At 39.4% G+C, this 25,700-nt stretch overlaps 1 protein-coding gene across 2 annotated transcripts in view; it reads right to left on the bottom strand.

Moving 5' to 3' along the window:
- Positions 1–25,700, bottom strand: part of CEP128 (centrosomal protein 128) — a 472,711-nt gene that overhangs the window by 326,507 nt on the left and 120,504 nt on the right. For both annotated transcript variants that reach the window (XM_075531496.1, XM_075531497.1), the window contains one exon: positions 12,717–12,868. In XM_075531496.1, the coding sequence (XP_075387611.1) occupies positions 12,717–12,868 (152 nt within the window). The remainder of the gene's footprint in view (positions 1–12,716; positions 12,869–25,700) is intronic.

Genomic DNA, 25,700 nt, shown 5'->3' with positions numbered 1-25,700 from the left:
GACAACTAATCAATTTCCCACAGTCAGAAGAACTAAGGCAAGTCTCTTTGAAGGAAAGAGCTCAAATCAATCAAAGTGAGTCTGTAGCCCCAAAATGTACCTAGATGTTGCTAAATTAGGCCATCACTCATTGGGATCATACTACTTAAAATTTTATGTAAATTGTGATTGGCTGAAAGTAGAAATATATCATTAAAACCTATAAGTCTTCGTTTTTCTTTTTAAACTTGCACAAAATACATATGAACAATATTTTCAAAGCTAATTCAAATTCTTAATGGGCTAGGGAACAAAAACAAGAAATATCAGAGGCCATTGTAATAACCATGCCATAAAATACTCATTTTTAAAAAAAGATTACCTTTCTTTTTTCCTATCATTTTAATTTGACTACAAATATTATCATTTTCTTTTTTCAAAATGAAGGGCAGACACACAAAGGACATTAATCTCAAATAACAGGCTACTCAGACTTTCTCAGTGATTAAAAATAATTATTTCTTTACAAATCCTGAGAGAACATATCTGCCTCATACAACTTGTTTCCTTGTACTTTTTAATGAAACATGATACTAAGCTTAAGCAAAGTACAGGAAATAATGTTCAATTAACTAAATATATTCATCTCTGTGAAGAAATAAAATATTAACGTCTGTTTCTTTCGCGGTGATGTTCACGACATGGAACATTTTAATATACATAGGGTTTTTTTTTTCACTGTTTAACTTAAAACACAAGGGGGAAATATCATTAACATCTAGGCCTTGTGAACACATTAGGGAAATTCTGACCCTGACACACATATCTCAAAGTACATTTGTGTTTTCATAATTAACCTGACACTCTTATAGACTGATAATTTTTACTCTGCAGCTCTGATGTTTAACTACAATAGATACTCTGGGAGAAAAAAGGTGAATATAAAATAGAATGAAACGGTTTGCTTGTAGCAGATTGGTATGTGGGGCTGCTTTCAATTGGGGTAAAAAAATTGTCACACATTTCCTATGAAATACAATAATGCAAAGCAGGTATTAATGAATGATATAAACCAGCGTCATTCTCAATACTGGCCTGGCAGCTCAGAGGACTAAGGTAAGCTATACTTCAACTATGAAAAAATGATTTATTCTAAAGGCATAATACAAATAGAGATGAAACTAAATGTAACATAACACCTAATATTAGTCTTACATCTTTATAAAGCATTAAGGCTTATTTGAAACATTTCAGACACATTATCTTACATGATGTAATAATCTTGTACACTTAGGAAAAACCAATTTTATTTTTACCACAAGGAGGGATAGGAGTTAAAAGAGATTCGATGAAGTAGAACTGTACGTGTGTAAAGAATAAATCTCCAAATATTTTGCATATATAATAAAGCCTCCATTAGAAGCTTTTATTTTCTATAAATTTTGTCTTTTTTAAGTCTAATAATCGGGTAGTGGTGGTAGTGGCTAGGCTCTCAATAATGTTCACCAACTCTGCCCCTACACCGCCTCTTCGTTTTTATAACCCACAGCCCTCACCCACTGCCATCCAGTGGATTCCAGCACATAGTGACTCAATGTTTCCAGGCTATCTGTAAGATTTTCAGTGACCGGGTCCTCTGTAGTAGACAGCCCAGTCCTTCTTCAGAGTCTGTTCTTAGTCTGGAAGCGCTGCTAACACCTGTCCACTTTGGGCGACCTTGCTGGCATTTGAAGTATCAATGACATAGCCTTTGGCATCACAGCAATGCACAAGTCACCACATTCTAAAGAGCTGACAGACAATGCTTAGTCCAAATCAATTATATTAATGCATATGCATGATTGATTACATTATAAGCCTCCTCTTTCTCGTGTGTTGTGGAGGTGTGGTGTGTAGGCCTCATTCCTATAATGATTGTGGCTGTTTAGAAAAACAAAGGGACCCCAATTGCTTAAGAAATTCCAAAGGTCATCTTCCAGACCCAGAGACAAAAGCCACACAGAGACCATTATCCCATAGTCAGTATGGTGACACAGATGAAACCGGGGTTAATCATGGAGTCTAGCAGGCCAGCTCTCAAGACAGTTTCTTGTTTCCCTGCAATAAACTCCCATCTGACTATGTCTGTGTTTCTTTTCTTTCTTTCTTTTTTAATTCATTTTATTGGGGGCTCGTACAACTCTTACCACAATCCACATAAACATCCATTGTGTCAAGCACATTCGTTATGTCTTTGTTTCTTGCGATCTAGAAGAGACAAGCATCTATGCCTGCAGAATATAGCTCAGTAATGAAATCATTATACCTATCAAACAATGGCGCCACCCAATTTAAATTTTCAATGGGCAAACATCAATTTCTACTTGAGGATAGTTCTGTTGTTCTCTGCTCCACTTATCTTTGCTGTTAAACATGTCTGTCTTTGAAGGGCAGGAGTAGACTTGGTAGAGTAAAAATGGAGGACTACTTTCTAAGGCTCAGTAATCTGCATCCCCATTCCAAGTCTCACTGTCATTCTGGCCCCACCCTCATCCCTGCCAAAAAGACCTGTGCTCTGTTCTTTCTCAGCACTGAGAGATACATGTCAATCCAATGATGGCAACTGCATCAAGGCGAAGAATGGTCTTGCTTTCACTGGTGTAACTTTCATTTACCAAATGAAACATAGAATAAATTATTTCTCTCATTGCCAATTAGAAGACACAAAAAGAACATCAAAGCTAAGACCAAAGGACATATAGAATTGTATGCACTGGGCTGCTAAGCACAAGGTCAGCAGTTCAAAACCACTAGCCACTCCTCAGGAGACGGACTTTCTGTCCCCTAAAGAGTGACAGTGTCAGACAACCACAGGTGGCAGGGTCTACTCTGACCTATAGGGTCGCTATGAGTCAGAATTAACTTGATGGCAGTGAGTGAGTGAAGTGAAAACATGGATGTATGTCTACAAAAATTCTCTATAGTAATGCGGGGGGGGGGGGGAGATGTTTACTCTTCTCGTAAACCTGCCTACCTAACCAGGTTTTTAATTTATTACTTATTTAGGATGTTCTAAGGTTTCTACAAGGAACCTCTCATTGACAATTGGAAGGTACAACAAGAACATGAAAGCTGAAGCCAGACGACATATTGAATTTGTATCCTTTAGGCTGCTAACCACAAGATTGGCAATTCAAGGCCACTGACTGCTCCGAGGGCAGAAGACCTGGCTGTCCACTCCCATCCAGAGTGACGGTCTCGGAAACTCACGGGGCCAGTCCTGCCCTGTGCTGGGGTGTTGCTGGGAGGTGGACTCGGCTCAGTGGCTGTGATTGTAAGGTTTCTGGTGGTCTATTTGTAAATGCACAAATACCTATGGTTGTCAAGTCCAGCTCGGACAGCTCCAGTATCTAACTAGCTTATGTGACTGTTTCCACGCCCTGTTCTTTTCTCTTGCACACACAAGAAGCAGTGTGATCTGACTTCCTAATATGCCGGCTAAATTTTCATTAAACGCCAGGTGGTGCAAGACAAATTGTAGATCTACTACAAGTTCTGGAGGGCGTGTTCTTCCCTGAAAGAGTTGCTTTTGTTTTGATAGTTACAGCAGGGATTTTACACGTCAAACCAGATTCGAGGCTGCGTTAACGTTCTTGTAACTGTTAATGTATTTTCAGTTGACCTCAATTACTAGAGTGTAGCCATTTGGATAACTAAATTGGAAACGAGGCATGGTTACCACGTGGGCTCCTCCCTGTCCTCGAGCCTACATAGGCGCGACTCAGTCTTTAAATAAGAAAGCGCTTGAAGGGAAAGCGACCGACGGCAGGCCAGCAATCTGTACTCCTCACTGAGGTCCCTGCTGCCTCTGGCTCTCACTACCCACGGGCTTCCTAAGGCTTTCAAATACATATTTTTAAATATCTATTTTGCTTGGTTTCCTAGTTTTCTTTGGTAGGAGGTTTATTCCGGCACAAACTAGCGTGCCATTGTCAAAAGCAGAAATCATCCTGCTTTATAAAACCAGAATGGCTAAAAAGGTGCCTAATTTGTTAGTCATCTTGAAAAAGCAAGCTACACAATCCAACATCGTACTTTTAAACATTTCTCAAGAATAAAAACATTGTATGAAACAAGCACATATTTCACCCAAGTGAACCACAAACAAAGCATGTTCACATTAGCCTCTGGCCATACTTTGTTTATAAAAAAAATGAAAAGAATTTTTCCTCAGTGCATATGAATGCTTTAATACAGAGATCATTTATAGTGTTTCAATATTTTAAAGGCCATAATAGATCTGTGGGCTTTTTTGCTGCTATGTCAGGGTAAAGACAATCTCACTTCTTGTAAACTCTAAGAAGGCTGAGGAGAACAAACACCTAAAACAGCCAGCCTATACAACCTGCTATCTCACTTTTAAACATTTCTCTAAGAAAACATTTAATTTGCCACTTAAGATGACATGCTGCCAAATTATGATCATTTTAAAGATAAGGTAACTACAAAGACTACACAGACAGTTGAACTGGTTTACTGTAAAATCTACCTTTTAATGGTATTGAATGGTATTTGTGGTAGTCAAGAAAGTAGAAATAGACTATTTGGATATCACCCAAGAATTACCTTATTTGCTTCATTTCTGCATTTTAAGCCCTTCAGTAGTTATTTCCAAAGCTGTCCTATCTTTAGAATTACTTAAATAGCAAGTCTATAGTGCATATGAAGTTATTAATGTTTCATTACTCTGTGAGGTATATGAATTTTTCTGTTTCACCCAATAATACAACTGACTCAGAATCCTGTATATTTAATTTGTATGTAAAAACACATGAAATAAGTTATTATGATTAACAACACAATGTTGAAGAACATATAAAGGAATTTGAAATGTGACTTTTTATCGTATTTTTTTTCTTTTTGGAGATACTGCAATGGTAACGTGGCACCCTAGGACCATAGCGGGTTACTAGATGGGCTGCTAACCACAAGTCAGAGGTTCAAACCCACCAGTCACACCTCAAGAGAGAGCTGGGGCTTTCTGCTCCCAAGATTTGCACCCTTGGGAACCCAAAGGGGTGGTTTCCCTTGTCCAACAGAGCAACTACAAGTTGGAATGGATCCCTTAGCAGTGAGTTTTGAAATGATCATTTATTACTTGTGACATCTCTAAGACGAAATATTTAATCCAGTTACTTCTTCAACTGCGTGAAAACTTCTTGTAACTCAGAGTTACAGAAACTAGAAAATGTACACCTTTCTTCGGACTCGTGTAACTCCCATTTCCTCGTATAGGTGAAGACTTTGAGAATTAAACTGTCTTCCAGGAAGTGCAAAGGTTTGTGCAGTTTTCATGTGCATTTGCGATTTATCCCTATCGTTAACAACATAAAGTAGGTAAAGTGCATAAAGAACTTAAAGTAAAGAACATTCATGACTTCGAAATTCGTCCCAACGTCAGACTGAATTTAGCTGAAAACAATGTCAGACTTTGTCTCCACTAAACTCATCACTTTAGCCTTTCTACACAAGGTTTTGTTGTTAATGCTTGCTTCTTTATAATCTAATGTGGGTATCAAGATTACTTTACATCAGGAAATAAAGAGTATTTTACAGTGTGCCCCTGGAGTCAATTCTGACCCACTGTGACCAGGATGGGGTAGAACTGTCCCTCTGGGTTTCTAAGGCTGGATTAGGAAGAAATTATTAATTTTTTGATGAAGTGGCAGAAATTACAGTAAGAGTAATGTCCTAAGAAGGGCTTAATCTTTTGCTACTAATCATAGAACTGAGGGCAGCATTGCTGCACACCAATATGGCCAGGTTTCTGGGAGAAATAGAAACACTCTAACCATTTATGCAAGAGCATTGTAAAAAGAATAATATTCCCTTTTGTTTTTACTTTACTAATTTAGTAAAAAGCTTGTTATTGATTAGCCCACTGCCATCGGATCAGTGCTGACTCGTTGCGACATTACGCAGGTTTAAATACAGGCTGTAAGTCTTTGAGGAAGCAGCTGGTGCTCTTTGTTCTTAGAGGCCTTGGTGCTGGTTCCAACCCAGAGCAACCCCTGTGCCAACCCCGCGACTGTTCCTAGGCCTGAGCCCACTGTTGCAGCCACTGTGGCAATCCACCCCACCAAGGGCCTTCCTCTTTGTCCTTGCCCCTACAATCCACTCGCGCATGCAAGCATGCTCTTCACCCTCCAGGGGCTGGATGAGGTTTCCCGCAGCTGCCTAAGGTTTACAAGGGCTGCTTCCTCCAAGGCAGGGAGGCAAGTCCTTCTCCGTTGTCCGTCTTAGTCTGGAAGTTCCGTTGAAACCAGTTCACGTTGGGTGAATCTTCTGGCATGGGAAATCACCGGCGCTGTGAGGCTTCCAAAATCACCGCAACCCACAAGCCACCACAGTATGACAAGTGGGGGGATGGAAGCAGAATCTCCTCTTTCTCCTGTGGAAGGACTGGGGGGTTAGAACCACCCATCTTTTGGTTAGCCATCCAATACCTACTTAACAGTGCCATGGAGTTCCTTTTCATGATAATCATTTCAATTTCACATGACTGTCTGTGTCTTTTTAAAAACAAATTCCCAGGCTTATAGTCCTCAGACTCTGCTAATGAATAATCATGTCAGTTGTCACTCAATTATCACTTTCAACATTTAATCTAAATTAAGTGCAGTACCTCCCCACCCCCACCCCCCTTTGAAGTTCTCCCTTGAATTTAAAAGTCATTTTTACTCTTCCAAGAAGAGTAAATTGATAGAAAATGGAGCAGAGATTAAATCGAGAAATCATTGATCAAGGATGCTTGGAGTGCTTATGAATACAAATAGCCTATCAAGGTTAATGAGATTTAACTTGAGTTTAAAAGAAGGGGAAAATGCACTTAGTATTTTCCATGCATATACTGATTTAAGGTCTTAGGTACAATTTAAAAGGTAAATTATGCAAATTCATACATATGTAACTTCCATGTGGGGTTTTCAAGCTAGTTTCACTGGTCTTCCCTAGTGTAACAACTGCCTAAAATATATATTCTAGATCAACAAAAACAATTGCAATTAATGAAACAAAGCAAACAAAGGTCTCTTTGAATGCTGACAATTGCTAAGAAATGATCAAACAAGTACACGCTTATGAAAAGCTGTAAAACTTTTCTATAATATATTACTTTGTTATTATTGTTAGTTGCCATTTGTTTAGTCCACAAATACTGAATGTCTAATATACAAGCCTGTAAGAATGACATGGCTTTTTACTCCCATAAAGACGTAGTCTCGAAAACCCGTAGGGGCAGTTCTACCCTGTCCTATTGGGTCACTTATGAGTCAGCAACTACTCGAAGGTATGGAGTTTGGTTTATTTCTGCAGTAAAGAAGACCTGGTTGTGTAGTGTTTACAAGTCAGGTTGTTAACCACAAGGTCAGCAGTTCAAAGCCACAAGGCAATTCTTCGGAGAAAGACAAGGTTTTCTACTCCTGTAAAGTGTTACATTCTCGGACCTCCACGGGGGCAGCTCTACCCTGTCCTATGAGATCACTGAGTTGGAATTGATTTGATGGCAGTGAGTTTAGTTGACTCGGGGTAAGCCATTGTATGAGAGAAAAGGGGACACAGACTTAAGGCTGGGTGCTTAACTCTTACAAGATGACGACGTACAAAGGGATAACCCCACCCCAGTCCACTGCCACCAAGTCTATTCTGACTCCTAGTGGCCCGGTTTAGGACAAAGCAGAACTTCTCCTGTGGGCTTCTGAGATTGTAAGGAACTAAAGGTACAGACACACTCTCATCTTTCTCCCTCAGACAGGCTCGGGTCCACCCACCCGGCGTTAAGCAGGCCAGTGCGTATCCTAAAGCACCACCAGACTCATATAAAGGGATTAAAAATCTTTACTTTAGTTCTTAAACAGCTCCCAGAATGCCTTAAGTTTATATAACATCAATTCACATTGGAAAATGGCCAAGAGCAAACTCTGTGCACAGCAACCTATCAAAGGAAAATGGAAAGGGAACATCTGACCCGCATGATGGAAGCAAAGGAGACGATTTTGAAAAGGAGATGTTAGAGTTCCACATTTCCCAGCAATAAAGACAGAGACTCTGTCTGAAATAAAGAGGATCTCTGGGTAGATGACTGTCAGAAGGGGAGAGAACACTGTTATTTTCTGATTCTGTGTTAACCCTTAAAGGGGAGAGGGAATTATCACTCTCTGGTTCTGTGTTAACCAAGCAAGGCTTTCGTTGCTACGTCAGCTTTCTGCGTATCTAGGTGGAGAGGTCCCTAACGTTCACAGGAATACAGTATTTTCATATCTGTACAGAGCCCCTCGAATAGAAATCAATGGCCCTGCACTTTGGCGACACTGCTCTCTTGTGGATTTCACTGTTAACTTGAGCTGGTCTTCTGGGTCATATGAACTCTAGGATACAGAAAATTCAAATTTCCTGATGCGAAGACAAAACCTCAAAACATGACCACGTTTTCCCATTAAGGATATCAAAGAGAAGCTGTGTAAGCTGTTTTAGTAACAAGCCGTCGTCCTGCTTGGACAGTGTAGGGTTTTGAAGTTTTCAAGGAATACAATATAAAGTAAAACGGCATTAATAAGATTCCACGATGCTGTGACTGTTCTAGTTAGGTGTCTTTGAGTCGGTTCTGACTCATAGTGTCCCTATGGAACACAGAAGGTGCACTGGCCAGTCCTGCACCACCCATTATTGTTCTATTTGAGGCCCTTGCTGCAACCGCTGGTAATCCATCTCAGAGAGGGACTTCCTCTTTGTTACCAAGCACATGTCCCTCTCCAAGGACCAGTATCTCCTGCTAGCGTATCCAAAGTACAAAGGATGACAACTCATCTTCTTCTAAGGAACATTCTGGCTTTGCTTCTTTCAAGATAGTTTCAGTTGTTCTTCCAGCAGCCCAAAGCATTTTTGATATTCTTTGGTGACACCAAAATTCTTCTTGAGTCTTCCTTATTCAGACCATGACTTGAGTCAGACATGTCTTTGACATCAAAGTGACATCCATCTCCTTTACAACACTTTGTTGTTGTTCTTGTTGCTTTTGAGGCGCTTTCAAACTGGCCTCAAGCCATATCAACCCTACGTACAACAGAATGAAACAAAACACTGCCCTGTCCGGCTTCAATGTCACAATTGTTCCTATGCTTGAGACCATTTTTGCAGCCACTGTGTCAACTTCAACACTTTAAAAATGTCTTATGCAGATGTTCCCAGAAACATATCACTTGACTTCTTTACTATTGCTTCCATGAGTACTTATGGTGGATCCAAGTAAAATGAAATCCTTGATAACTTGAGTCATTTGTAGATTTATAATGGTGCTATCAACTGGTCAAGCTGTGAGGATGGGGGTCTACTTTAAATTGAGTTGCAATCCAAGCTGAAGGCCATGGTCTGATTTTCAGTAAGTCTTTCAAGTGCCTTTGGCTTTCAGCAAGCAAAGATGTGCCATCTCTGTAAGTCAAGTTGTCAGTAAGCCTTCCTCCAATCTTGATGGGTACAGCTTTTCAAATTATTTACTCGGTATACAAACACACCTTGCCTAATTTTAAGCCAAGCAGTATTCCATTGCATAATTCAAGCAACTGTCTTTAGGCTATGTACAAATTCTACATGGATATATTTAGTGTTCTAGAATTCCCATTCTTCACACTGTGGTCCATGATTTTTACGATCCACCCAAATACCGTTCCATATTCTCTGCTTTCAGCCAAGATGCATCTGACATCAGCAATGATATCCTTGTACCATGTCGCCTTCTCAATCCAGCTTGAATTCCTGGCAGCTTTCTGTTAATGTATTGCTGCATCCATTTTTAAGTTCCTACCAGCAAAATTTCATTTGCACGTGATGTTAATGATATTGTCCAGTAATTTCTGCATTGTGTTTGGTCATCTTTCTTTGCAAGGGGCACAAACAGGAATCTCTTCCAGTTCGTTGGTCAGAGAGTTGTCTCCTCAAGCTTTATTTTTCATCAATCCCTTCAGTATACCTTGGATTTCTTCTTCCCGTACCATTGGTTCTTGATCATATGCTACATCTTGAAATGGCTTAACATCACCCACTTCTTTTTAGTACAGTGACTGTGTATTCTTTCCATCTTCCGTATCATTCAACCTTTTACCCATATGATCCATCAATATTGATACTTGAGGCCTGAATTCTTTATTTCCTTTCTTTCAGCTTGAAAGACGCTGAACTTGAGGTTCCATAATTGCATCAGTGACATAAATGGTTAAAAGGAAATATGATTATTTATAGCTCCAAGGTAGAAAAGGCTAAATATTTCCATGTACACAAAAGAAATAAAAAGGGAAGAGGATTCATTGTTTGGCAATACTGCATATGAGTAGAAAAAGGTGTCAGAGCATCTTAAGTAAAATGAAAGGCCCTGGTGATTGAACAAGTCACAGGAGGAAATGTCGCTATACACACGTTCTTAGGCCTGATCAGTAATCTCATTTTGTGTATATTTTCCTATTCTTATTTGGGTCTCTAAAAAGCAACTAAGGATATTAATATCCATTTTTCATGGAATGTATAATGCAACACCACCTAATGTTGCCTAAATAAAAAAAAATTCAAGGTGATGTTGAGGCTTTTCTGATTCATAGCACTCTCATGCAGAGCAGACAAAACTGTGATCCAAAGTGTTTTCAAAGCAATGCCCTTCCAGAAGCAATCTCCAGGCCTTTCTTCCAAGGTGCCCCAGATGGGTTGGACTCACTAATCTTTCCGTTTAAGAGTCTATAGCATTTAGCCATTTGCACCACATAGCATTTAAAGTATGGCAGAGGATACATTCTATTTGATTAAATTTTAATAAAATGTCCAACTTGGCAGGATATAATTGAGAGATCCATAACCTGCACTTGTCAGAGTCTGCAGGAGACATCACTTTGAAAACAGCTTGGGGATCATAATTTTCCAAAGGCTTCTTTTGGCAAATTATGAAGAATAAAGGAGCAAAAACCAAACTTTCACTAAATCGAGGACAACTGATAGAAACATAGTTAATGATGTCATCATTAAAAATAAGAAAAGCAGTAAAAATAAAGCTGGCTAATGGCACTTTCTCTAAGAAATGAAGGATGTCACTTTCTGACATCCTCTTCAATGGCAACTGGAACAATCTTTCATGCTCCAAAAGGAAGTGTGACAAACTCTAAACAGTAACATGTATCAATTGCCATATCAACTTTAGAATGTCAGATGCACAGGGAGAGGGAGGTCTACAATTCGGTTAATTGACAATGTCTCCAGCATCTAGCATGGTGCATGGCAAGTAATATACAACAATACGTATTTGATGTCTGAGGAAATGGTCAACTTCAAATGATTTCAGAAGCCGATCTACCCAATCCAAACTAACCCAAGAAAACTCAAACTCTCCCCCTTAACCCCACATCAAGCCAGGTTCCTTGAATGAGGGAGGAGCTATTAAAATACATTTTTAAACACTCGCACATTTGAGGTTTGTTTTTCAATTTATTACACACGTGGAAAAAATTAGGGGGAGAGAATGAAAGATGAAGAGAGAGAAGAAAGAGAGTGATACTCCACATACTGTAATGAGCAGGGAGCAAAGGGATTTTCTTACCTTTGATCATTAGAAGGGAGGTCTTCAAAAACTAACAAAAAGTAACTTCAGCAAAATAATTGTATTTACATTTTCATCGACAGGACCCAAGTTTAAAATAACACCCATGCAGCACGCTTTAAAAGATATAGAAGTACCATAGCTCTGAGAATATTTATGATAGGTGTTTATTAAACATGTCAATGACTTTGTAGAGAACATGTCAATATTTCATTATCCTTATGATCTAAATCTTGAAACAAAACCCAAAAGACTTTTTATTCACATTTTGATCAAATGAAAGAAGCCTCTGACAGGAGCAAAACACTAAATATTCTATTTTGAGTATGTAAAGGTAAGTGCTCTTAATCACCATTTTCTCTCTTTCAAAGAGATTTAGAAAAATTTTCAAACATGGTAATCTATATACAATTAGAACACAGCTTCATTAACAAATAAAATAGAGGAGGATGAATGTGTATCTATTTTGAAATGTGACATCTGATTTACATAATTGTAACTGGAACTCAGCCATCTCCTTTGCTGAAGTCCTTCCTTTTGTTTTCCTAATTTCTGATCATTAGTCCATCTATTCTAGATAAGGGACACGCTCTACATGAGAGCTGCCTAGTTACATTTTATTCATGAGCAGCACGTCATTGAAAATTAGTACACAACTCTAAATTAATGGAGACATCAGAATTCTTCCTCATCCAGAACAACTAGAAATTTTAAATCCATTTTTGGCTCCAAAGGAAAATAAACCTACCACTGTACCAGCTTTGCCCCTAAAATACATGAAAATTCACTGTTTTCTCAAGGAAGAAAGCTTGTTTCTGTTTGAAAGAAAGAAAGCATGCATGGGGTGGGGGTGGAGGGCCATTGTAACTGTCCCTAGAACAAGGACATTAGCAGTACAATATTTCATTGTGCAATAAGGGAGGGGGAAAAAACCAGGTCTCTTGCATTGGTGCCCCAGTGACTGAGAAACGAATTCACAGGAATTCCTATGTATAAAGAGGATCATCAAATATAATTTCATATTATCTTTAAAACACAATCTTTGCAGTTGTTCAAACCTCATTTGACAAATCTCTGAAACAAAAGTAAACTCCTAAGACATGGGGTTTGAAAGGAGTAAAGTCACCTCGACTTCCACGGCCAGGCGCGCGCGCTCCTTGTCTTTTCGCCCCACGCTCCGCTTCACTTCCTCTAACTCAGAGGCCATTTCGTTGAAACTCAGCTGCACTCTCAAATCTGACATCTGCTTCTCCAGATCCGGTTTTTCCCGCTCGACCCCTTCAAAGAGAACAGTGTAAAGCTAGAGGGTTGTTCCCGAGTCACAGGAGAATGCACTTTCTAATGGGACAGGGCCCTGATGTTTTATAGTCCAGTGAGCATGATCTAGGGGCTGACATGGTCACTCGTCAGTCATGGGACTTTCCAGGCTATTCTTTCAAGTCCCATTCAGTGTTACAAAAACATGTGTACATTACTGTGCCAGCCAGCATGATCCCATTTTGATACTAATATGTAAAGTGTTGTTTCCTAGGGAAATTTACTTCAGAAAAAAATCCTTCACACTTTTGGGTTTTTTTAACTGTCTTCACATTTCTACATTTCCTTCCCGATGGAAAGCAGAAAAATACAGAAAGGAAACCAACTCTATTACACCATCTAAATAAAGGTGTGGAAGGTCACACAATGATGTTCTTTCTTACAGCCAACAGGTAATGCTGACAAATGTCCAATACTGCATAATAATCAAACTTGCTAATTCTTACTAATTCCGGAGACCACTATCTGAAATTGTAACATAGACCAATATGAATTGGCTTAGTATTTAAATCAGCATGAAACATTTGGGTCTATGATGCACTATAAAATTATCTATCTTCTTCTGTATATGTGCTGCCAAAGGGAACACAATAGTGTGTTCTTCAACTACAGAGATGGATGGGACAAAATCCATCCTCAAAGTGGGTGAGGTCCAAGAATAGAAACAAGGCATATAAACTAAATCTTTGAGACAAAGATGTTAACAAATGGAACATGTGCCATCAGTTTTAAATGGCTATTGTCCTTACAAAAGAAAAGGGGGAGGGAGGGAGGAAAGGAAGAAGGAAATGCTATCGAATCAAATTTATAAACCATTCATAATACATAGCACAATTTTGGGAATATTAAAGTGTTCAGAACTGTACAGCTTAAAATGGAAGGTCTACAGGTATATTACTAGCATGATTAGCAGCACTGACAGATACATGCACATTCCACAGAGACAGTACAAAGAAGAGATTGATTCACTCTATCTTGGTGAAAAACTGAAGTAGAAACAATTGGGAACTCAGATTTAAAGAAGGAATAAAAAGGTTCATCCATGCTCCCAATGTATTCATGTATCGAGTAGATCATATAGGGGCAAGGTGACATAAAGTTCTTAGCCATAAGCAAACACCTTTAAAAAAGTGAGTCACTGAGCCTGGGTCATAGCACCTTGATGGATCTGAATGTCAACTGGCCTAGCCCTGTCCACAAGCTACATTATCTTTTGGTGACTAGGAATAAGAAGTGGGAAGAATACTGTTACATCATGAGGAATGGAACCAACACTACTAATCAAATTGAGTTGTTGAATGGAAAACTAATTTGTACAGTAAACTTTCACCTAAATCACAATTAAAAATTAAAAATAAAGTTTACCAAGCAAAGGAGGTAGAATTGAGGGTTATTTCAGGGAAACAAAACAAGATACAGTACAAGGGCTCAAAGTTGTATCACATACTCAGGTTAATGCAAAAAAGAAATTCGTTCTCTTATCTTCTACTTCCATTTTCCACAAACTTTTTAAGCCCCTCTTATATATATCACACACAGTTGCATGGAGATAGCAAATAAACATGCAGACATACACAACACACATGTACATACAGCTGTATGCAACACTGAGTTGATCCAAACACATAATGAATGACCCTATGGTTAACTGAATAAACTACTGTCTGGGCCTGTGTCAACTTCATGATCACTAGGTTGGAGTTCACTGTTTCCACTATTGTGTTATTCCCTCGGATTCAATGGCTCTCTGTTTTACCAACCATGGTATTTTCTACCAATGGGTCTTTCCTGATAATGTTTCCAAACTAAGTGAGCTGAAGTCTCACCATTATTGCTTTAAGGAGCTTTCTGGTTGTTCACATATAACATACAATATATTATACAGAAGGAAAAGGGCACCAAAACTGAAATATTTAATAAAACACACAATATATGGAGCACTACAAACACTCCTTTCCAACCCCAGGAGATTATCTTTGGAAACACTGCCTGTAAACAGTGATAGGTTGGTATAACGAAAAATTCTGGTTTTCCTACTTCCCACATGCATGATCTCTAGAAGAGTCAACCAATCTCTTTTTTCATGAGTCTATTTTTAAACATGAAATGGATTAAAATAGTACTCTTTTCATTGAGTAGTTGTAAGAATGAAAAGAAATAAGGGAAATGGATTAACACATTGCCTAGGTAAGTAGTAAGAAATCAATAAATTCCTATGGGAGGTTCTAACCAATAAAACAATATGATCAGTTTGTGTTTCAGAAAAATCTCTTAAGATGCAATATGTACCATACGTTATATACCAGTCAGAAGATGGCAAGATAAGTTAGGAGGAATATACACGTGAAATAAAGATAGCTAGAAGAAAATGGGAATACAGAGGAAAAGAATGGGTCAAATTCAAGAAACATGAGGAAGGGAGCACCTGTTCCACCATAATGATCGACATATAACCATCCCCCAACCACCCCCAGAAAGACAAACAGAAACTATTGGGAAGAGAGACAGCAGTCAGACATAAAAATAAAAATTTATAATTTATCAAGAGGTCATGAGGGTGGGGAGTGGGGGTAAAGAGGAGCTGATAGAAAGGGCTCAAATAGAAAGTAAATGTTTAGGAAAATCATGGTAACATATGTACAAATATGCTTAATAGAATTGATGTATGGGTTGTTATAAGAGCTGTAAGAGTCCCCAATAAAAATTATCTTTAAAACAAAATAAGTTTAAGAAACATCAGGATCTATCAACAGGCACAATATAGGGGACTAACTAGATAATGTGAAGAAAGATGATTTTGGGATGTCTCTAGATTTGGGGGGTTGGGTATCCAAGTGAACAATGAGATCATCAATTGAAACAGGAACCGAAAGCAGGTTTTGAGGGGAAGATGAATTCTCTTTTAGATGGGCTGACTGTGTTCCCATGGAAGCATATATGAAAATTTCTGGTAAGCAACAGCATCTGAAGGGCAAAGGTTCGAAGAAGGAGTGGAACCAGACCTATGGAATAGCATTTCAAAGTGATAGATAAAACATATGATTAAGTAACAATCCCTACGGAGAAGAACTATGTGAAGAAATTCATGAATAGAATACTATAGATATACCATGATTTCAAGGACTAACTGTGAGTCAAGGGAAATGACTGTAATAATTAGAATGAAATAGAGCAAAGAAACCAAGAAAGAGTTGGTGGCATTAAAGCCAGGGGAAGATGTTCATGAAGGAAGAGGAAATAAACAGGAGTCAAGCAACATAAGATCCATTTACATTAAGTGAGGAAACCAAAAAAACTAAGGAAGGTCAAGTTTAGAAACCAAGGTGAAAGCTAGGTTTCAGGGGCACTGAAATACAGCAACGAGTACAATTCCTTATGTAGAATTGCTAGAAAACAACATGACTATCTTATAAAGAGGGACACAATCTAGAATCGCTAAACGAGGTGAAGACGTCTATGATCACATACGAAAAACATTTTCCAAGACATTTTTTTTAAAAACCTGGAAAGCTGTAAAGTGAGATTTTTCTAGTTTTCAAAGCTTGTACTAACATCGATGTTCTTATGAGGCATCAACACTTATCAGAAAGGTGTCACATATGTCTTTTGTCAAACAAAACCACATCCTAATAACAATGTGATGAGTAATCAAAAAGTTTAAGATTATACTTTGAAAATATATTAAATATCAAATTATATTGAATTCCAATATCATGAAAGCTGAGTGAATTTAATGGACTAGAAATATACAGGGCATATGATAAAATGTGTCTTCTTCTAAAGATGTGTGGGCAATATGGAAATTCTGAATTCGAACACTTATTAAATAATATGAGTGAAGCCTGGGAAGGAATTAGCTTCCCAAAAGGTAAAAGTGCTTCCAGAAAAGTGCTTACAAAAGCTTTTCCAATAATGTGGACATCTTAGTAAGAAGTTCAATTATTGAAAGAATCTATAAACTGAGGAATCTAGAACAGTATATCGGACACCATTATGCAATCTGGATATTTCTTTTTTCTTTTAATCATTTTATTAGGGGCTCTTATAGCTCTTATCACAATCCACACATACATCCATTGTGTGCCAAGCACATTTGTACATTTGTTGCCCTCATCATTCTCAAAACATTTGCTTTCTACTTGAGCCCTTGGTATCAGATCCTCATTTTACCCCTCCCTCCCCACTCCCTTCCCTTCTTAACCCTTGATAATTTATATATTATTATTATGTCATGTCTTACACTGTCTAACATATCCCTTCACCCACTTTTCTGTTGTTCATCCCCCAGGGAGGGGGTTATAGGTAGATCCTTGTCATCGGTTGGTTCCCCCTTTCTACCCCACCTTCCCTCCACCCTCCCGTTATTGCTAATCTCATCACTGGTCCTGAAGGATTCATCTCTCCTGTATTCCTTGTGTTTCCAGTTTCTATCTGTACCAGTGGACATCCTCTGGTCTAGCCATATTTTTAAGGTAGAATTGGGATGATAGTGGGGGGTGGGGGAAGCATTCAAGAACTAGAGGAAAGTTGTATGTTTCATCGTTGCTACACTGCACCCTGACTGGCTTGTCATCTTCCCACGACCCTTCTGTAAGGGGATGTCCAGTTGCCTACAGATGGGCTTTGGGTCCCCACTCTGCACTCCCTTTTTTGTAAATTTTAAGTTTTAGTGACTTGTAATTCACATAACATATAATTTAATAGTTTAAACATGGATATTATCATTTTTTATAAACTTAAACTTTCAAAAAGAAACACAGAGTTATTTAGGTATTTTAACATTTGCAAACAAAATATCAAGGATATTTACATGCATATTTCGATGTCGATAAGGGGTGGAAGCTGTAGAAAAATTAAATTCATTACTGGCTTTGCTAGTCCTTTGTAAGGAAAAGTCCAATGAGATAAGCAGGTCTGAAAACTGAAAGGAGCTTAGAAATCAGGATAGAGAAGGTATCAAGATTGAATACTAGATTATGCTTACCCTGTTATCTAACTTTACAGTAGATCAAGAAACAGGCAGAATGACATTCATGTTCACCATCTCACTGACACTGAATCTATTTCCAACCCATCGCTGTTTTATAAAAGTAGAAGCATTCAGGAGAGCAGACAGCTTCATCTTTCTCGAAGTGAGGGCAACAGCACAATGACATACATGCACTCTGAGACAAGTCTTCATCAAGTCAGCGGTGACTCATGGCAAACCCACATGAGTCAGAGTAGAACTGTGCTCTCCAAGTCTTTTGTGATGGTGATGCAAACTGAGAACCTTTGGGTTCTGTGTCAGTTACATAACCTGGTGTCAACTTGAGACTATTAAGAATGAAGGAGGATATTGAGAAGATGGCATCTAGTTAGGACTCATACTCCTGGAGCTCCTCTTGCCAGACCAGAAAATTGGGAGGTAAGGTGAAGGATACTGGGAGGCGGGGTCCTGAAATTAGAAGCAGGGTACTAAGGTTTATCTCGAAACCCGCTTTTTTGTTTTATTTCTACTCACAAAGTAAACCAAAAATGCACTAAATCACTCCAGGTTCAGCATGCAGGGCTTGAGGGCTCAAGCTGAAGAGCTACCTCTGCCCTTTCACAGCAAATAGCTATTTCCCCAGGCTGACACCCTAAAGAGGACATAATCCCAGATATGAGGAGAACCTCTGAGACCTAGTCACATTACCCCACACCACAGCTCCTTGTGCTGTTAGCTGCCTTGGGCTCATAGCCTGGGGAGCAGGGTTGGCGGGTAGCCATAAATTTGGGGTAGAAGAAAAAGCAGGGATTTGCCTGGGCCAGGTTGCAGTGTGGCAGAAAATAAGCGGATAGTCATAGTCCAGGGGGGCGAATGCAGTTCCAGATGGCTGAGAATAAAACAACTTCCCTGATAAACTGGATCTCCCGCTCTAGCAGTCAGCATGACAGCCCCCAAAGAAGGGCACCTCATAACCCCAATATAAAAAAGCAAGAAAATATATTTTCTTGGTAAAAACTGCAAAGCCCTGGCTCAGTGTTAAACTCCAAGAAAACATGTAGAAGAAGTCCCTTAACATACATTAGCATAAGAAGGGAACCCATGCTAAGGAATAACAGAACTTGGCTACAGTGCCTGAGGCTTGCAACATAACAAATACCCTCTAGAGCAAAGTTTCTAACTGAGCAAGGACCAGAACCCAGAGCCAGGGAGCCAATTTTATTTAATTCTATTCTACTTGGGCAGGGGAGGGGAAAAACCCTCTGAGCCAGTAGGGCATCAGCTATCTAGATAGGACAATAGCCCAGCTCCCCTCTCAGGGATTCTACACACAGCTGGGGCGCTCCAGCCAGTCCTGGGATACTACATGGGACTGAGAGAACACCCTGCCCCCCACCACTGTAGTGCTACATACAGCACAAGACGGTACACCAGTGACATCCAGTGTTCAATACTGCTGTGGGAATTGAAGGCTGGCTGCTGCTGTGATCTTGCCTTTGAGGGTAATCCAACTGCATATCTGTGGGGCTCTAACACAATGGCACAACGCCCCGTTATCTTGAGGCGGAGCTGGAACTCCTCCAGCACCATGGTCAGGCGATCAAGCCTGAGTTATCTCCTTATTCACCACTCTATTTCTTCTTTCTTTATTCTCTCGCCCTTCTATCTTTCCCAGCGCAGTTGGTTTCAACGGGCCCAATTTTCTTTTGCTTTTGTCTCTTTTTCACTTTTTTTTTCTTATTTTACTCTCTTTTTCCTCTTCTCTCCCTCACCTTCCTATCATGTGCCACTGCTGGCTTCCAGGCCACTCCTCTCAACCCCTAGGGAAACTCAAGCCAAATAGCAGGGGAACCTCCAGCCTGCCCTCTGTGGGAGTGCTGCACACCACACAGGGCAGCTGTGACAGCCATCGACAGCACTCTGGAGCTGCTGCGGAAAACCCTCCATCAGGCCTCTGCGGTGATCTGGCCAACTACGGCAATTCCGTCCAGCACCACTGGGTCCCTGCACTAAAAGGGCACACCAACCTGCTATCTTGGGGGAGGGTTTAAACCCCTCAAGCCCCACATTCAGGAAATCAGGGGTCAGCTATCTCTTTTTTGCCTTCTCTTTCTTCTCCTTTAATCATCACAGTCAATCTTATTGAGCATAGTTGTGTTTTTCCCTTTCTTTTCTTATTTCTTTCTTCTCTCTCTCTTGGATCTCTTCTCTATTTCTGCTTTTCTATTTCTCTCTTTCCTTTCACATGCCACTGCTGGTTTCCACCCACCCAGTCAGGAGAGGTACGGCCTTCCCCCCATGACAGTGCTGCACATGGCACGAGGAAGTACTACACACGGCATGGCATCGAGCTCATCTAGCTTTTATCTAATTTTTTTCTATTTTTGCATTTTCTTCTCTATCTTCTGTTCCTCGTTCACTTTTTATTCTTTTCTCCTCTTCTTTCTGTTCTCTTTACTGCTATAGTCTCAGCAGATTCAGTTTTCCTTTGTTGTTCTTTTCTTGACTGATTTTACTTTTATTTCATTTCTGCATTTTTGTGTGAGTGGGTGTCAGTTTGCTTGGTATTTTCTCTCCTATCTTAGTTTTCTTCTTTATCTCTTTTTATTCTCTTATTCCTCTATTTCCTTTCACAAGACACTATCAGCCTCCAGTTCACTCCACTCTGCCTAAGATAACTCTGAAGGCCCAGTTGGCGGAGCAACTGCCCGAATGTGTTGGCTTTACACACAACCGAGGAAATCATGCCAGTGCTCCTCCATAGCCCAGGTAGCTGGGGGTAATACCCTTCAAACAGCTGGGGGAACTCTACCTAAACACTGAGGCCCTACACGTGACTGGGGAAACTCCTGCCCACCACTGTTGGTGCTCCGTGCTGCCACGGGACTACCCACCCAACCCCCATGGTGATCTTTTAGACTAGGGTAATACCACCTGGTAGATATGGTGCTCTACGCCAGGGAGGGTATGCACACACGCCCTCCGTGGCACTCCAATTGCAAAGGGAAACACAACACATACCTGAGGGGGTCTAAACACCATGAGACAAACCACTACAGCCTATTTAGAGATCAGACAGTGAAACGATGCCCTCGTGGGCCCACAAAAACCGGCCTGTGTCCCATGAGAGGACTATCCAAATCACATTCCAAATAATGGAATACTGGTCAGTGAGGGTAAAAGTGAAACCACAGGAAGATACAGCAGTACCCCAACCCCCCAGTATAGCTACCTGCAGATACTTCATAGAAGCACTCATACGAGACCCCGCAAGAGAAAGCCCAGTGCTCTTCAACTCTGGAAGATGAGGAGGCAGAGAATCATACCAGTGACCTAGAAGTAACCAAGCAGACCTTAACAAACAGGAAAAGGATTTAAATAAGACAATCAGAGAAGCTGAAGAAAACATGAGAGCCATGTCTGACATAATGAAGAGCAATAATATTAGCATAATTGGACTATTGGAACAAGACAGAACAAAGAAGTCAACAGCAAAAATAGTGAGGGAATTCTTCGAGGAGAACTTCCCCAGCTTAATAAATGAAAATCAGGCAGCCATTCAGGAGGCTGAAAGAAGACCAGCCAGACTGAATCCCAAGAAGAGACCAAGACACATTATAGTTAAATAAGAGCATCTAGGAAAAATCAAATAGTCATGTATAAAGGTACCCCAATAAGGGTATGTTCCTACCTATCAGAAGACATGATAAAGAAGAAGAGTGAATAACATATTCCAAAAATTGGAGGAAAAAATACAAACTCAAGAGTAGGATACCCAGCCAAATTATCTATTAACATAGATGGAGAAGTAAGACAAGGTAAAACACAAAGTACACATAAAAAGAAACCCAAGACTACAAAAGATCCTTGCTGATCCAGTATGGCCAAAAGATAGACAGTCACCTAGTGCAAATAAGAGATCACCACATAGAACAACTCGACCCATAGGGCTACAAAGAGAACACAACCCCCAAGATAGCACTGGTTCAATAGTGGAAAGAAGGCAAAAATGGACTACACACATTCACAAAACAAGCGGATAATAAATGTAGGTAGGAAAACACCTAACACAAAAGGTACAAGTTGACATCACAGAGACCACAGATGGATGTAATCACACTGAATATCAATGGCCTGAACTCAGGCATTAAAAGGCAGAGGCTAACAGACTGGCTCAGAAAACACAACTCATAAATCTGCCTACAGGAGACACATTTCAAGCTTGCAGACAAAAACAGGTTGAGAATTAAAAGCTGGAGGAAAATATACCAAGCAAAGGGCAATACAAAAAAGCAGGGGAAGCAATATGATTATCTGACAAAATTGACTCAAGATAGAATCCATAACAAAAGACAAGGGGGGGCATTATTAACTGTCAAGGGAACAGTAGACCAAGAACCACTGAGTACAATAACTATATATGCGCCCAACAAGAGACACATGAAATTCATAAATCAAACACTTCAAAAGATGAAAAAAAGAAATCACAGGCTCAACAATTTTAGTAGTGACTAAAATACAGCACTCTGAAAAACAGATCAGTGGGAAAGAAACTCAACATGGAGGCTACAAATCTAAATAGCACAATTGGAGGAATTGACTTGATAGATATTTTCAGAGCTATCCACCCCAATTTTTTTTAAATCACATTCTTTTCAAACCCACATGGCATATATTCAAAGATAGACCACATGTTGGGACACAAGTCAAACTTGAGCAAATTCAAGCACATAGAGATTACACAGACATCTGTCTCCGGTCACTGCGTCTTAAGACTGGAAATCAACAGAAGGGCGGTGAAGAAGACAGGGCAAACAATTGGAGGATGATAAATTCTCTATTTTAAAAGGAGTTTGTATTCAATCAGATCAGAGATGAAATCAGGAAGATTCTAGAAACCAATTAGAATGAAAATAATATATACCCAAACCTTTAGGATACAGTAAATGCATTTATCAGAGGAAGGCTGATAGCAATGAATGCACACATGAAAAAGATGAGAGACTCGTGGTTGATATGCTGGCACACAACTTACACCAATTAGAGCAGAGTCAACAGAACAATCCTACTAATACCAAAAGGATAGAAATAATAAAAATCAGAGCTGAGATACAGGAGAGGGAAAACAAGAAAACTATGGGGAAAATTAATGCAGCTGAAATGATTCTTTGAATGGATTAATAGGGTTGATAGACTGCTGGCAGCCCTAACCAAAGAAAGTAAGGAACAAAGGTCAATTGCAAGGATGAAGGATGAAGCAGGGGACATTACAATGGACCCTAATGAAATCAAAAGGATAATTACATAGTGTATGGGGGTGTGTACTCTAACGGATTCAAAAACTTGGAAGACATGGAAAAATACTTGGAAACACAATCCCTCCCTAGACTATCCCAGATGGATGTCAAGAGCTTCAACAGACCCATAGAAATTGAATAGACAAGGTTATTAAGGGATTACCAACAAAAAATCCCCCAGGCCAGATGGCTTCACAGAATTCTACCATGATTTCAGTCAAGAACTTACATCAATCCTACATAAACTCTTCTAGAACATAGAAAAAGACAGAAAATACCCAAAATCTTTCTGTGAAACTAGTATAACTCTGATACCTAAAACAGGCCAGGATCCCACAAGAACTGAGAACTTCAGACCAATATCCCTAATGAACATCAATGCAAAAATCCTTAACAAAATACTGGCCAATATAATACAAAAGCATATTAAAAAAATAATGTGGGATTCATACAAGTGATGCAGGGACGATTCAACATACGAAAGAACATTAATATTATAAGCCACATCGGCAAGAAAAATGATAAGAACCACATGATAATATCGATAGATGCGTAAAAAGCATTCGACAGTATCCAAAACCCATTCCTGTTTAAGGCACTCAAGATGAGAGGAATAAAGGAAAATTCTTCAGTATTACACAAGCTACATATGAAAAACCAACAGCCAACATGGTAGTCAATGGAGAAAAGATTAAAACAATTCTAGTGAAAACGGGGACCAGACAAGGATGCCCCTTGTCCCTACTCATATTTAACATCGTACTGAAGGTCCTAGCTAAAAACAAAAGACAATGAAAAGGCATCAAAGGTATTCATCTTGGGAAGGAAGAGGTGAAATTATCATTATTCACAGATGATATGATTCTATACATTGAAAATCCCCTAAATTCCACAAGTGGTGGTTGGGAGCAATGGAGGAATAGGGCAGAGTGACAGGATACAAGATCACAAATAGAAGTCTATCGCTCTGCTACACACATCAGACAAGATCACAGAAGAAGCAATTAAAAAGGTAGTACCCTTTACAATAGCCAAGCACAAACTGAAATATCTAGGGATGTACCTGACTAAAAAAGGTGAAAGATTTGTACAAGGAAAATTATAGAACACTATTATAAGAAAAACAAGAGTGACCTCAACAAATAGAAGAATATCCCATGCTCATGGATTATAAGATTCAATACAGAAAAGATGTCAGTTCTGCCCAAGGCTCTATATAAGTTTAATGCTATCCTGATACAAATACCTTCTTCAAAGAATTGGAAAAACTGATTACCAACTTCATATGAAGAGGGAAGAAGCCCAGAATTAGCAAAGAATTCCTGAAGAAGGACACAGTGGGAGGGCTTGCTCTACCTGACTTTAGCACATATTATACGACCACAATGGACAAAACAGTGTGGTACTGGTAGAACGACAGATATTCTGACCAATGGAAAAGAGCTGAGGACCCAGAAATAAAAACATCAGAATACAGGCAACTGATTTTTGATAAGGACCCCAAAAATATCAAATGGGAAGCGGATGCCCTCTTCAATAAGTGGTGCTGGAAAAAAATGGATGTCTACCTGCATAAAAATGAAGTAAGACCTTTACCCCACTCCATGCACAAGAATAAACTAGAGGTAGATCACAGACCTTGAGGTAAAACCCAAAACAATTAGGGCTATTAGTGAGGGAACTGGGACAAACCTGAGAACCTTGGCACAGGGAATACATAGGCTATCGGAAATAGGGAAGCACACAAATACAGAGGAGTTAAAAATTGACAAGTGGGATATACTGAAGACAAATCACCTGTGTACATTGAAAGAATTCACCAAGAGAGTAATAAGAGAGTCCACGGACTGGGAAAACATCTTTAACAATGACATGTCAGACAAACACCTTATTACTAAAATCTACAATATTTTGCGAGCTTACAGTAAAGAAAAACTGTCCACTGAGGAGGTAGGAAAAGGACCTGAACAGAAGCGTCACAGGGTCAGAAATCCGAATTGCCAATAATCATATGAGCAAATATTCTCGATCGTTAGCCATAAGAGAAATGTAAATTAAAACAACTAGGAGATACCACCTAGCACCCTCAAACATAGCCCAATTCAAAAAATCAGAAAGCAACAAGTGTTGGAAGGCCTATGGTGAGATAGGAAATCTCATCCACTGCTGGTAGACCTGTAGATATGTACAGGCACTATGGAAATTGATTTGAGGATATCTAAAACTGATGGAAATTGAGCTACCATATGACCCAGAAATCCCCCTACTGGGCAAATACCCAGAAGAGGCAAGAAACAAACCAGTTCACTATTGCAAGATTTGGAAACAACCTAAATTTCCATCAACAGATGAATGGATTAAAAAATGATGGTACATACATACAATGAAGTACTATGCATCGCTAAAAAGCATTGATTAATGCATGAAGCATATCGCCGCATGGGAACTGGAGGAAATTATGCTAAGTGAAGTAAGCCAAACGCAAAAGAATAAATACCACATGAATCTATAGTGGTAAACTTAAAAA

This window comes from Tenrec ecaudatus, chromosome 14 (genome assembly GCF_050624435.1).
Source record: "Tenrec ecaudatus isolate mTenEca1 chromosome 14, mTenEca1.hap1, whole genome shotgun sequence".
NCBI lineage: Eukaryota > Metazoa > Chordata > Mammalia > Afrosoricida > Tenrecidae > Tenrec > Tenrec ecaudatus.
The sequence above is the reverse complement of the archived record's forward strand: the minus strand, read 5'-3'. Positions and strand labels throughout refer to the sequence as shown.